Source organism: Rutilus rutilus, assembly GCF_951802725.1.
Source record: "Rutilus rutilus genome assembly, chromosome: 11".
Lineage (NCBI taxonomy): Eukaryota > Metazoa > Chordata > Actinopteri > Cypriniformes > Leuciscidae > Rutilus > Rutilus rutilus.
The window spans coordinates 41462594-41478219 of record NC_140216.1 but is presented as its reverse complement, the minus strand read 5'-3'; the positions used below and the strand labels follow the sequence as shown (position 1 = coordinate 41478219).

The following is a 15626-nucleotide window of genomic DNA, read 5'->3' as shown; positions in this document are numbered from 1 at the left end:
TTATTCTCAGGTTAGGTAAAGTACGTCAAATCTGTCCTAAATCATAAGCATCTTAATTTTTATTCAGATTCAGATTTCATTTCAGAAATCAAAGACTTTTGGCAGACAAGTTTCTTAGTTTCAATTAAATATAAGTTTATTATTTACAGGTTAACTAGTACAAAAAGGCATACTTGTAACTGGACAATTGCATATTTTCCACAACAATAGTTATGAGCATGATTGGATGATGTGAAGAGGTGACAACTGCTTTCATATACAAATCTGTTGAGGAGAAAGGAGAAATTCATATATATCTTATCATTTATATCAGTGTTTCCTGAACTGAGAGACTGAAGAGTGTCATTGTTCTCTACAGGTTGAGGGATTGTGGTGTTACAGATGAAGGTTGTGCTGCTCTGACTTCAGCTCTGAGATCAAACCCCTCACACCTGAGAGAACTGGGTCTGTCAGGGAATAAAGTAGGAGATTCTGGAGTCAAACTGCTCTCTGATCTACTGCAGGATCCTCACTGTAAACTGGAGAAACTCGAGTAAGATTTTATAAAATGTCCCAACATAGTCCTCTATTTTAATGGTAAATAATGATTGCCATACAAAAAAAAATCTACTGTGAAATTACTAATGGGAATGTTGATTTTATTTTCATTAGATTTTTTCCAATGTGTCTGACATCATTTTACAATATTAATGATAGATTAAACATGACTGATTGATGTAAATATGTGACAGCCGTGTTCAGATACAGATATGTTGATGATTTTGGGGTATTTGCATAAAATAATAATATTCGGTTACACTTTATTTTATGGTGTCATTGTTACAATGTAATTATACAATATATTTATGTATATTTATATACTGAGTAATATTAAGCGACTACCTGTACTTACTATAGGGTTAGGGTAGGATTAGGATTTGGTTGAGGGTTAGTTGCATGTAATTATGCATAATTTACTGTTATTACTATGGTAAGTTTATGTAACGTATGTAACAAGGACACTGTTAAATAAAGTGTTATTGAATATTCTTGCAATTTTTATGATATGGAGACTAACTAATCAAGCATTTTGTAGAAGCGGGTCTGAACCTTAGACTGGACCTGTTAATGGTGCCGTGGATTAAGTCTCTTATTGTGAAGTTCCTGCTTATCTGAGCTGTAGATCCTGAACTGAGAGACTGAAGAGTGTCATTGTTCTCTACAGGTTATATAAGTGTGGTGTTACAGATGAAGGTTGTGCTGCTCTGAATTCAGCTCTGAGATCAAACCCCTCACACCTGAGAGAACTGAGTCTGTCAGGGAATAAAGTAGGAGATTCAGGAGTCGAGCAGCTTTCAGATCTACTGCAGGATCCTCACTGTAAACTTGAGATACTGAGGTAAGACACCTTTAACCTGTTAAGCTGCAACCCCACTTTTGAAAAATCCCCAGAAATGATAGCCTGGGTGCCAGCCCGAACCCCGCCCACAATATTTTTTGGTCGGGAAGTTCGGTCTGGACTCGCTCCGTTGAGGAGCTATTATGCCCGAACAAAAATTGTTCGGACCAATCAAATTGTCAGGGCGGGCTTTATACGATGATGGACAGATGAGCAATGCAACGTAATCGTCCACGTCACCAAAGAGCGCTTGATTTGAATTAGTTTACAACAAAGACGACTGCTGCTGGAGAATTGAGATTTCACGAGTTCACATTTACAAATAAGTCAGATAGAATAAATGCGTTTATAAGATTTCACACAAATAAGTCGATAGAATAAATGCGTATATGACGTGCTGTCCGAGGAGAGGGCTGTGGGCTCGGTAGCCATGCTCCCCCGTATTCCTGGTTGTGAGAGAACAAGACAAGAGTGAGGATTCGGGGTGGTGGAGGGATGCTGAAAAACTGTCAAGGAGTGTTAGGTAAGTTTACAGAGTGAATATGCTTCCTCATGCTGATAGATAGGGTAACGTTAGACATGGTATTGTTTGATGACAAGTTTATATTGGATTGATTATTTGTACGTGCTCCTCCCGAACTTTGTTTATGAAACATCATGTGTAGATTCCGCCATCGCGTCTGTTATATCGACAGCGCATTCATTTTAAAAGAGGAACAGAGAGCCGCGACATTTTGTTGGTTGAAAATATGAATGAAGAACATGCGTCATTTACTCCGTTGCTCTGATTGGTTGTAGGTCTATCCAATTGAGTGCAGAGTTTTTTTTTTTCCTGGTTTGGTTGAGACACGCCCCATAATCAAATCTCTATGGAAAAGTATCAGACTCACATTCTGACTAGAATTGAGTATGACGACGTCAGGCTACAGAAATGACATACCCAAACTGAAACAGATACAGTTCATGAACCCTTTGCACTAAAAGCACAAGTATGATCTTATTTGAAAGCTGACACCTGGCAGTTTATTGTAAATGTAGAATTAATTATTGTCATAATGAAAAAAATTGTTATAATTAGCTTCAAAGTTTTGTAAAGTTATTAGAAATTATTTTTTATGAAACATCCTCATGAAAATAAAATTGAAGTTGGCACTGGAGCAATCTAGAAATGCACTATAGCTAAAGCCACATGTCTAAACATTTTATGTTTAAAATCTGAAGATAATAAGTCCAAAACTCTGGATTTAGTTAAATGTTTTTCAAGACCATGTCAAATGACTTTATTTTTAACGTCCTGGAATGTCACATGATCATGGCTCTTCTTCATGTTCCATATATGGACTATTATTGTGCATATAGCGCCCTCAGGCTGTTGGTATGAATTAAAAACACAGTGAATCAGAGTACCAAACGCTCATAAAGATTACATCGACACATTTGGGTATAAATTCAATAAATATTATTCCTGTCTATAGAAATATGATGTAAATCTATGAGAATATATCAATATTTCTCCAAATCTGCACATTTTTGAGCTAAAGCCCTGAGGCACGTTGTTTTGTGTATCGCTGTCATGACGACAGCACGGAGTTTTTTATGAATGAAAGCGGCTGACGTGCATAATCCATATTAAAGGTATCAACTCATTTTTTCATTTCATAACTCCTGACACAAATTAAGACATAACTGTCACTATGAGTTTCTCAGAATACAATAGTGGTCAAATACTGAAACTTGAGTATTATATCTTTTTAATTATGTATAGTTTGTCAAGGTATAACATTAAATCTGATAGTAATTTTGAATTAAATAAATAAATAACGCTTCAGTGCGCCGACGCACTGGCAACGCTTAACAGGTTAACCTTATTTTGATTATTCTCAGGTTAGGTAAAGTACGTCAAATCTATCCTAAATCATAAGCATCTGAATTTTCATACTCCCAATCTATAGGTCAGAAGACTTCTTTATGATCTGTTCAGTTCAGTATTTTAGAAATCAAAGACTTTTGGCAGACGAGCTTCTTAGATTCCATTAAATATAGTTTTATTATTTACAGGTTAACTAGTTTACAAAAAGGCATACTTGTAACAGGACAATTGCATATTTTCCACAACAATAGTTATGAGCATGATTGGATGATGTGAAGAGGTGACAACTGCTTTCATATACAAATCTGTTGAGGAGAAAGGAGAAATTCATATATATCTTATTATTTATATCAGTGTTTCCTGAACTGAGAGACTGAAGAGTGTCATTGTTCTCTACAGGTTGGAGGATTGTGGTGTTACAGATGAAGGTTGTGCTGCTCTGACTTCAGCTCTGAGATCAAACCCCTCAAACCTGAGAGAACTGAGTCTGTCTGTGAATAAAATAGGAGATTCTGGAGTCGAGCAGCTTTCTGATCTACTGCAGGATCCTCACTGTAAACTGGAGATACTGAGGTAAGATTGTATAAAATGTCCCAACATAGTCCTCTATTTTAATGGTAAATAATGATTGCCATAAAAAAATGAAAAAGAAAATCTACTGTGATATTTATTACTCATGGAAATGTTGATTTTTATTTTCCTTAGATTCTTTCCAATGTGTCTGACATCATTTTACAATATTAATGATAGATTAAACATGACTGGATGATGTAAAGATGTGACAGCAGTGTTCATATACAGATATGTTGATGATTTTGGGGTATTTGCATAAAAAATGTTTTATATTTGGTTACACATTGTTTTAAGGTGTCACTGTTACAGTGTAATTATATATTTAAGTACTGAGTAATATAAAGAAACTACATGTACTTACTATAGGGTAAGGGTAGGATTGGGATTTGGTTGAGGGTTAGTTGCATGTAATTATGCATAATTTACTGTTATTACTATGGTAAGTTCATGTAACATATGTAACAAGGACACTGTTAAATAAAGTGTTATTGAATATTATTGCAATTTTTATGAAATGGAAACTAACCTGCTCAAGCAGTTTGTAGAAGCGGGTCTGAACCTTAGAGTGGACCTGTTAATGATGCCGTGGATTAAGTCTCTGATTGTGAAGTTCTGCTTATCTGAGCAGTAGATCCTGAACTGAGAGACTGAAGAGTGTCATTGTTCTCTACAGGTTGAGGGATTGTGGTGTTACAGATGAAGGTTGTGCTGCTCTGACTTCAGCTCTGAGATCAAACCCCTCACACCTGAGAATACTGGATCTGTCTGAGAATAAACTAAGTTACTCAGGTGTGAAGCTGCTCTCTGATCTGAAGGAGGATCCTCATTATAAACTGGAGACGCTTTGGTGAGTAGAGATGATTAAAACTGTTCATATTTTAATTGAAAGTTAATTTAGTTTCTTAGTTTACTTTCGTTGTGATGGTGAATTACTCACTATAAACATGTTTAATAAGAGTTTAATTCATTTATTTTTTCAGTATAGTTTATAGCAACCATCAAATATCTTCAAGTTTCTTTATATTTCAAACAATTCAATATTTTGCTTTTATCATTGTCAATGTCAATTGCAATAAAAGATAATGGTAAATATTTATCACTAGATTCTTTATCATAAATAAAACTGACCCAGTGACACAGAAAGAGGACAGTCATACAGGATTATAGATAAGCTTTAACAAGTGTATATCAGTATTATATTATAATCTCTCACTTAATCATCCAAGTAGTTTCTTTTAGTTGTTCCAAAGTTGATAATGCAATAATGTCGCACACATTTGACTGTCTGTGTTTTACTTACAGGTTTAGATGTTAGTCTGACCTTCTCTGGATCAGCTGATGGAGAATAAAGAGCCTCTACAGACACAATCACATTCAACAGAATCAACAGACACAAACCCACAGTGATCATCACACACACGTGTTTGTGTAACTTTACAGAATGATCCAATCCTTCATCCAAAGTCAAACCAGGAAACCTTCAACCAGATGAACTGGATAAATATTCTGAATGTTCAGATCCAATCTGACCTCTGACCTGTAATGCCTGAATCATATTCATACACTGTTTGTTTGTTGGTCAGAGGAGAACTGAGCGACTGAGTCTGGTTTCTGCCAAGGTTTTCTTCTCCATTCTGTCACTGATGGAGTTTGAGTTCCTGCCACTGTCGCCTCTGGCTTGCTTAGTTGGACACACTTAATAATCAACAATATTATTGATCTGCATTGACACCATTATATGAGAACTGAACTGAGCTGGACGATGACATCACAGTTTTCTCCAGAGCGGCTGTATAGATAAATGAACTAAATTAATATTATTTTTTACAACAGAAATTAATAAACACTGAACTTACTTAAGCTCTGGACTATGACACTATTTTCTTCTAGATCTGTTGTACAGCAGAAACAAACTTTGTTGCATTATTTTCCTGTTATCACTGAAAAGCTGCTTTGAAAACATCTGTATTGTAAAAAGCGCTATATAAATAAAGGTGACTCGACTTTTGTTTCTACAGAAGTGACATTTATACTGCAAACATCTCCATATATAATATTTATTTAATGACTTAATTCAGTCTGAGTAATTCAGCCCACCAAACATATTCAAATGCCTTTGATTATAGTAACATTCACAATTAAATCATCTATTGCATTTTTTTTTCTTTTTTATTTAAAAGCAATGATGAATCGCCACTTTTAAATGTTTAATGAAAATCTATTTTTTAAATTTGAATTCATAATCTATGGACACCTTTCAGTAATAAAATGGTTAATCATGTTTTCATTTAGAATTGCAGAATATACATTCTCATATGCTGTCTTTAATCTATTGCCAACTCCACATTAAATCTTGTATATGAATGATTTACTGTATTCTATTATAAGTCGATTCAGCCGTCAGAGATGAAACTCAGAGTCCAGCTGTGTGTCCATGAAGAGTGACCGTTCTGGACAAACCAGTGAAATCAGCTAATCTGAGTTACAGCATTAATGTCTGGATGGAGAGACTGAAAGAACTAACTAGATCTTTCTATGTGAGGTTTATCTGTCAAATTAACTATATTAATGCTTGTCTCAATTCTATTATCTCTGTTCTATTCTATAACTTATAGCAACTCACAGTACTTTTAACTCTTTAATTTGTGGTAATCTATTATTGTAATATTTTGTTCATGACTCTATTAACTCTTTCCCCGCCATTGATGGAAATTTCCAGCTTTCCGTTGTAACACTTCAAATGAAAGACAAAATGAAACACAAAAAATAAGGGGAACGACATCCAAGTATATTTGCCAAACAACAGTTCAGAACAAATGCATACCAATTTTTTTTGCTTTTTTTTTTCACACCAGAAATCAACAATAGGTCTACGCCACAATCACCAAACAACAGCTCCAAAGAGTCCCTTCACTATCAACTCAGTCCATAAAATGTCCACACAGAAACACAAACTGATAATATGGGAATATAGATAATGTGGGTGTAATGAATATAAGGAACCTGTAATCCAAAGATCAATCAGTGCACAGTCTGTGCACAAAAAAATCAGTTCAAAGTCAGTTCAGTCGCGACCACAGTCTTGTCGTAGTGAATTGGGTAGATTGCGTGAGAAATATTTGGGTGATCTCACACTAGTTGGTGATGTTTACAAGTATTGATGTGTCACGGGGTCTGGGAGTCGAAGCATGCATGGAGATTGGCATTGTGTATATATCATGGAATGAAGAAAAATTTACAAAATATCATGTTTACGTCACATTTCAGAGCATTTCTATTCATTTTCCACGAAATTATGCAATTATAGCCATGTGAGGAGGTTTGAGCGATCTCTTCGTCTCACTATAATGTGTTCCCTTTCGAGGAAACTCGCGTTGTGTGGATGATGCTTTGGGAACGCCTGCGCGTGATCATGTCTGAAGCACACGTCAACTATTCTGATTTTGTTTTATGCTTTAAGTTGAACGTTTTGTTAAGTGAATGTTGTATTTCAATAGATACTTAAGAATACCCTCCTGTTCTGTCATTATTTTGTGCCAATAGGTATTGCTTAGTCTTATGTAACTTTATTACTCTGAGTTTGATTAACTTAAACCATTTAAGCAATGATATAGTTGTTTAAGACTAAGTTAGCTTTGTTACCCGAATTCAAACTGAATTACTAAAATTAACCTTAAATATTTAAGTTGAGTTTACTCTAAAGATTGACTAAACCAACTGTTACAAACCTCTTACGTCGAGGGAGAATAAGGAATGCAACATCAAAACACTGAATGAGTAGTGGAAAACAATCTCACACAAACCAGTCAAATTTAGTTTAGTCACTGACACTGGAACATACAGAGTTCTGGATTATGAAGGAGAAACCTTGATCACAGTCTCAGTCACAGGTGAGAGAAGATCAGTGGATGAGGAGAGATATTATGTTTAATCAGTAAATTAATCCTAAACTGCACAACTAACCTTTCAATATTCTGAACAGAATCTGTTCTAGACTGGAAGGGAAATCTGATCGACACAGATGAAGACAAAACTGACGACACTGAACATCGAAGTGAGTAAAACATGAGGCATGAGAGCTTTACAGGAGTTCTTACACTGGGAATTCAACATTTAGAAAAACTCTCTTCCCACTTTCTCCTTAACCTGTAGATCACTGGATGCTGCCGGTTGGAGTGTTTGTGATTATGGTTCTGATGGTTCGGACTGATTTTGTGATATTCAGACGTCTCCACAGAGAGTACTTGAAGGGGGAAAAAAACTGAGTTCAGGGATCCAGAAGTGTTGAGGGTCAATGACGGTGATTTCTGCTGAGGATCTGTGGATCATCATTAAACTACTGTAGTTTCTAGACGCTTCTCTATCGTCTCAGGACTCGTGTTGGACTCGGTCATTGGTCATGTTGGTTGTTCTCGACGAGTCCAGCAATATATGCTTTTTTCTCCTTCAAAACAACACCGTTTCCTTCAGAGGAACCTGTCAACATATTTCTGCAATATATATTTAGTTTTCAGTGCCTATGAACATCTGTGCTGCAGTCCATACCTCAGGAGTCTGTGTGATACTGAATCTGCACTTACTATTAATGTAAAGCAGCCTTAAATATCTCATACATGATCTAGGAATTATTGTTTCTATTTAATCCGTCAGCTGAAGATTGAGAATGAGTGTGTGTCAAACTGTGTAAGACAAACAGTGTGTGTGTGTGTGTGTGTGTGTGTGTGTGCATATGTATATTTTGCACAGTTTTCTATGTAAAATATATATGTATATGTTGCTTTTGTGTGTTTAATAGGTTGTCTGCGCTGTTCTTTGTGAATCTGCAAGTATGTGTTGTGAAAAACCAAAATTAAACTTTAGTAAGAAACACTTTTGCTGGTATGTATTTTTGTATGAAAATATATATTTTAATATTTTGCTGTTTAGAAATTTTTGTTTTGTTTAGTAAAATATACAATGAAACATGAAGAGGATGTGTGAATAGCAGGGTGGGAATTATGTAATTTTAGGGGCAAGGCCATTTGGCCTCCACCTTTTCTTTTTTTTTAGGGGCACCAAGGCCATATGACAGGTCACAAAGGCCATCGTACAATTCGATGGTTTTCCCATTCAGATTGATACCATAACATCCTAATTTGGAATAAGACATGGATTATGACTTTTTTAATATAAAAAAAAAAACATTTTTTAATGAGAGAGAGAGAGCACCATTACATCCAGAAGGTATACACCCTCACACAACAATAGAAACAACACAAATGCCAATAAAGCATTCAGAAACAACACAAATGCCAATAAAAGCATTCAGAAACAACACAAATGCCAAATAAATTAATAATTTCCTGCATTGTCGAACGCTCTTCTTCATGTGTTTCAAATATGGACTGTAATGTTCAGTAGAGCGCCCTCAGGCTGCTGGTATGAATTGAAAACACAGCACATCAGTATACAGCGCTCATAATGATTACATCGACGCATTTGGCTATAAATTCAATAAAATATTATTCCTGTCAATAGAAATCTGATGTAAACTGAGAATATATCAATATTTCTCCAAATCTGCACACTTTTGAGCTAAAAGACGTGAGGGACGTTGTTTTGTGAATCGCTTTCATGACGACAGCACGGGAGTTTTTTATGAATGGGAGCGTCTGACGCTCATAATTCATATTAAAGGTATCGACTCATTTTTGCATTTCATAACTCCTGACACAAATTAAGACATAACTGTCAATATAAATTTCTCAGAATACAATAGTGGTCAAATACTGAAACGTGAGTCTTATATCTTTTTAATGATGTAAGTTATAGTTTGTCAAGGTAATAACATTAAATCTTATAGTAACTGAACTATAAAAAAAAAAAAAAACGCTTCAGTGCGCCGACGCCGTTACCTCTGGAACCTTGCATAGGGCCCTTTTCTGAAAAGGGCACTTATCTACTAGCAAATAGATTTTGATATTTTTAGGTCAAACCGTTCTTGTCTGTCAGTCATATAATGCAGGTCTATGGTCACGGTCTCAAAGAGCAGCCATCCACAGAGTCCAAATTAAAACAATTCCCCATCGTCCAAATTAAACAATTCCCCATCGTAAGTACACATTGACGGCCTAAGACACGAAACAAGCGGTTTGTGTGAGAAAACGAACAGTATTTATATCGTTTTTACCTCTTGTCACAGCGACGTCCAAGTGATCTGAGGGCGCCCGCGCTTCCTGCTGTGTGACGTGTGCGCAGACTGGTGCATAGATAGACATATAGATTTCGCCTTGGCTACGGCAGTTCATGAACGAATGCCGTAGCCAAGGCGAAATCTAGTGTATATATCTATGCCCCAGTTTCGACAACAGAGTGTCGTTCTTCTGTTGGTGCTGACGTTACATGCTTCTTGCACTGCTGTTTTGATGCGTGAGATCATCGATGTGATTATGACACTGCACCTGCGCGAATCCACAAACTAATTTAAGTTCAGAGACTACTTGGGTGGAACTTGGACAGGGCCAGGGCAAACAGGCCACTGTGGCCGTACAATGATTTTTTTTTCACGGGGCATGAAGGCCAAAGTGTAGGGCAACGGCGGCCATGGCCACGGTATAATTCCCACCCTGGTGAATAGTTTACATCATGCGGAGCCGTATGAGGATCTAAACAGAAGAACAACGCTTGATGGAGTTTCATGTCTTATTATATAAAACGGGTAGTTCCAGTCCTTGATTCTGATTGGTTGAGCCGCGTTCGAAGCCGTTGTACAAATCTTTGTAAGATATCACTGAACATTTATTTAACCGTGGCAAAAGTACATCCAGATGTTTATTGCACATGTCGACTTAAAGGGATACTTCAGCATTTAGCATTAAGTTTTGTATCAGTAGAAAACCTGTAGTATTTTCACATTTCTGTGCTTCTCTCCCTAATATCCCCCTGAGACGAGAGACTCCAGCCAGTAGGAGGAGCTGTCCCGCATGTCTTCAACCCGCCCATAGGGGGATCTCACTCACAGAATGTAGATCAGGATGTTCCTCCAGATGTTCCTGAAGATGAAGAGACTCTGTTCAGAGTCGAGCTGAAGGACAGGATCAGTCTGAACTGCAACATGACCCACAGATATGAGATCGCCTGGTTTCATCAGTATTCTCCACAACTAACCCACTAATATCTGCAGAAACCAGCAATACAGCCGGAAGAAAACTTCTTGTTACGCACAATCTCAACAGAAGTCGTCTGAGAGTCGCTGCAGATATAGAGATCACTACAACGATACAAAGTGATTAGTTAAGTGCTAAATCCCTTTAAACTACTTTAATCTTCCTAAATTTAAAGCTCCCAGCAACTCCATAGCAACCAAACTAGAGTACCCTAGCAACCGTTTTACAAGACCTATATTCTCTGCATCAGAACAACGTATAGAGATGAAATTACTAATTACTACTTCATTTAAACTTGTGTGTGTGTTAGTGAGCATGTCTGAATGTGCGTGTGGATCAAGAAAGACAAAATCAAGTAATTATGCTTCAAAAATTATTTTATTTAGTTAATGCCCATTTGGATCGCACTTAGTCTGGAACCTCAGCCTTAAGTCAGTCAAACTGGAGTAAAAAGCTCCAGAATTACTCACTCTTGGGATCACTGGAACACACAAGCCTTTCCACCACGTCAAGGTGGCGATCCTTGGAAAGGACATTCACTCTCCATCCATTCCTTATCTAACAAACAAACAAACAAACAAACAAACAAACACAGTCTATATGTAACACATTCACACGCACATGCACACAATGTGAACAGTTTTGTGATTCATGGATCATGAAGAACCTTTATCTTCATCTTTGAGCTCCAGACACGAGTTATTCATCAAATCATGTGTTGTTGAGGAGAGGTTTGCTGCTATAATAATATTGAAACTATAATATTCTTTAGTCTTAATGAACTTCTCTTTTTATGGCTCTTCATGGAACCACTGATGCCAATAAAGAACCTTATATATATATATATATATATATATATATATATATATATATATATATATATATATATATATGCTAAAATATAAGATGGCGCTCTGACTGTATGTGCTTTGAAGAGCTCCACAAATTCAAACTAATAATTCGATTTGCAGAGGCGGACAGAGTACACAGCTTCATCACTTGAGAAAAAGTACAGATACCCCTTGCTAAATTTTACTCAAGTACAAGTAAAAGTACTACAGTCAGATGTCTACTTAAGTAAAAGTACTGAAGTACTTGTTTTTAAAAGTACTTGAGTATCAAGAGTACAAGAGTACATTTTCTAAAAATTGCATTACTACTGCCACAGTACTTACATTGGTAAACACAGCAAACACTTGAAGCGAAAACTCTCATTAACTTGTTCAGAAAATTGAAATAGTCTGGCGAGGTGGGGCCACGGTTTCGGGATGCGATATTTTTTCCCCAGGATGGTAGGGGAAGACTCATGAATATTCATTAGGGAAGTCTTCCCTGATTGGTCTGATGACCTACCCCTAACCGTCACTGGGGGTCTTATGACCAACCCACCCCTAAACCTACCCGTCACTGGGGGTCTTATGACCTCCCTAACCCCGCCCCTAAACCTACCCGTCACTGGGGTTAAGACCAATCAGGGATGACTTCCCTAATGAATATTCATGAGTCTTCCCCTACCATCCTGGGAAAAAAAATACTCCCGGTGTGGACCTGCTGCCTCTTCATCCATTGTTTCGTCCATGGTTTCGTCTCTTATCTAAATCTGACCATGGAGTTGACTTTGGCGGAAAGCTGAAGGTGATTGCTGATAGGCTGTCCCAATCAGTGGCGCCTGCACAATCCAATCACATTTCAGAGGGAAACAACAAATTGAGGGTTTCCGAGATGTTTCTTTTTTTTTTTTTTTTTTAAGTAGTAACGGATACTCACAGTTATGGATAGAAATGTAAAGAGTACAATATTTGCCTCTCAAATGTACTTGAGTAAAGTCATGAGTACTCCCCAAAAATGATACTCGAGTAAAGTACAGATCCCTCAAAATTGTACTTAAGTACTGTACTCCGTTACTGTCCGGCTCTGTTGATTTGTAGTGCAGTAAGAAAGACTGTTTATCTTTCTTTTGGTGCATACGAGGCTTTTACTATGATTATAGTGACTGAAAATGGGAAAATCTGAAAAAAGAAAGAACAAGAATGTATGTCAAGCCAAAGCTAATCCTGCTAAAGCTACATCGACAGAACAGCGAGTCTCAAACTAACTTTTGAGTGACAATTTACATGATTACCTCGAGTCAGAGATGGACTGTGCAGATATTATGCTGAAGTAGTTTTCCCTCCTCTCCCTGAAACGACATGCAAGTCTCCAGTTATAAAACAGCGGAAGATAGAAAGCACTGATACAGCTAATGTCCTCTCACAACTCAAAGAACGAGCGATCGCGAGCATGAAAGAGGCCGTTAACGAAAACACAGATCGCCGACGTGAAGACAGCCGTTGAGTTTGCATGTGCTGAGGTTAATGACGTTAAAGGTAAGCTCGGTGTAACGGAGACACAAGTGAAGAAGACTGAGGCGATTTCATCTGAGCATGAACAACGTTTCTCATCTCGAAGGATACACACGCCGCTGGACTCTGACACTACGGGATCCCTGACTCACAATCCTCAGCTTACTTTCACATTTGTCATTTGCCTTAACCTAACCTAGGCCTGTCACGATAACAAATTTTTCTGGACGATAAATTGTCCAAGAAATCATTGCGATAAGCGATAATATTGTCGTTCGAGACCATTTTCATCTAATATAATGATAATGGCATAATAATGCAGGTACACCTTTTCAAAGATCTATAAACTTTTATTTCTAAAGAATATTAAACATTGACAACGGAAAACATTTTAAATACCCACAAAAAATGAACAAAACAACCATTAACAATAAAAGCAATGGACTCTTAGTGTCTGTTAACAAAAAAATTCACTTGAATAAATACCAAAAACAATAAATGGATGTAAACAAAATTGCACTTCAAAAAATATTAAACATTAGGCTCAGACATAAATAGTGATACATTCCATAACAGGCAAAACTGCCAGTTAGGACCTTTGTAGACAACTCAAAAAAGCCTCAACAGGCCATATCACACCATTTTGCACTGTCCTCCTGTTACTTTGTCGACTAAACCCCCGAGTGATTGTGTACTGTCGGGAAGACGGAGACGCACTTTATTGCGTGTATATGCTACAGAAAATACTTGGTTAGGATTAGGGGTGAGGAGTGCGTGCGTATTATTTTTGGCGTATAAATGGCACGAGAAATAACATTCGTGGTATACGCATTTTCATGAGATCGGGCTCGCTGTCGCGTTTGGCTTTGAAACCAATTCCATCTTTTTTTTTTTTTTTTCTCCAACTCACAAATAGCGTCTTCTCTCTCTCCCGGCAGTCGCCGCAAGCAGTCCCGCCGGCGCTTTCCCATACAAAGACCATGTGACTGACAAGCGCCGCCTCCCCACGCAGAGACCATGCAACTGACAAGAGAGTTCACTCCTCATATAGCCTACGCGAAGGAACCGAGAGAGAGAGAGAGAGAGAGAGAGAGAGAGAGAGAGAGAGAGAGAGAGAGAGAGAGAGAGAGAGAGAGAGAGAGAGAGAGAGAGAGACGAGGAAAACAAACAAGCATGCAAATGGAATTATCGCGGCCGGAAAAATTAGAGTTCATTTTTTTTTATCGTGCGATTAATTGATTTATTGACTATCGCGACAGGCCTACCTTAACCCATCTATAATGCTGAAACACTCACTCCAGATGTTAATGACACACACACAGACACTATTCAGACACAACAGCTCCCCTAACCTAACACTTACCAAGACCTAAAGTCCATTCACCCTCAAACACACACACACACGACTATAAATCCCTCATATTTTCATATTCACATATTTTCTCTAAAAAGATTAATGTTTATAATAAGATTTTAAACTTCACATTTTCCTGTAGCCTTTATCTAATTTTACAGCCTTTATCTTTATCTTTATCTAATTTTTCTTAACCTGTTTCAAAGCATGTTTGTTCATTATTCATTTGACTTTAGCTGGGTTGTTTTGGTTCATTATTCATTACTTCAGCTTACAGATCGCAGAAAGACAGACACAATACCATTTGTCCCAAACAGTCACTCTCTCTGCAAACAAATCAGATTCTTCAATAGCCTCCTAAGACTGTAATTTAGACAGAATATAATTCATTATACTAACCTTTGACCTTTCCTTTGTTATCCAGACTTTCATTTGTCTTTTGTCATGTCTAATGACCTACAGGAGTCAGAACTGACACATTAGTTCAACATCAACACAATCTCTGCGTTTTCCTTGCCCATCAGGCAACTAACATTACAAGTTTTTGTTACTGTCTCCACAACAGATAATTAGATTAGGTCAATGGTCTCTGCTGGCTCTTGAAAGCCCATTCGGATCAGCTCTTAAGCTGTAATCTTCTTCTCTTCAGGGTGTTGTCCCCTGGCATAGTTGTAGACGCTTGTCATGATGAAAAACAAGCCATACAATCAGCGCGGTTTCTGGTGAGTGGTATAGAGGAACTTACATTTCTGGGGCAGACTGCCGTAACAGCTTCATCCCCCCTCAATGACATCTGGATGCCGCTGGCCATACACAGGCATCTGTTCAACTCATGCCCATCTCACCTAAAACACCCCCCATCAGGAGATGCCCAGTGGCGGCGGTGACCCCCTGCCTTAGGTTGCCCTCAGCTTGGCCAAAGAGGATCTTACCCGTCGTTGAGTAGCCACCTCGTGCAACACCG

General features: G+C 37.6%; 2 protein-coding genes across 7 annotated transcripts in view; both read left to right on the top strand.

Annotated features, from left to right (window-relative positions):
- The window catches only part of LOC311300288 (protein NLRC3-like), a 95684-nt gene extending 89852 nt beyond the window's left edge, over window positions 1-5832 (top strand). For all 6 annotated transcript variants that reach the window (XM_084424496.1, XM_084424501.1, XM_084424497.1 and 3 more), the window contains 5 exons: window positions 359-532; window positions 1205-1378; window positions 3648-3821; window positions 4495-4668; window positions 5124-5832. In XM_084424496.1, coding sequence (XP_084280622.1) covers window positions 359-532; window positions 1205-1378; window positions 3648-3821; window positions 4495-4668; window positions 5124-5136 — 709 coding nt within the window. In that variant the 3' untranslated portion in view covers window positions 5137-5832. The remainder of the gene's footprint in view (window positions 1-358; window positions 533-1204; window positions 1379-3647; window positions 3822-4494; window positions 4669-5123) is intronic.
- LOC311300328 (uncharacterized protein) overlaps window positions 1-8144 on the top strand; it is a 120339-nt gene extending 112195 nt beyond the window's left edge. The window contains exon 7 of the mRNA XM_084424568.1: window positions 8111-8144. The gene's annotated coding sequence lies outside the window, so the exon portion shown is untranslated. The remainder of the gene's footprint in view (window positions 1-8110) is intronic.
- Window positions 8145-15626: the final 7482 nt, after the last annotated feature.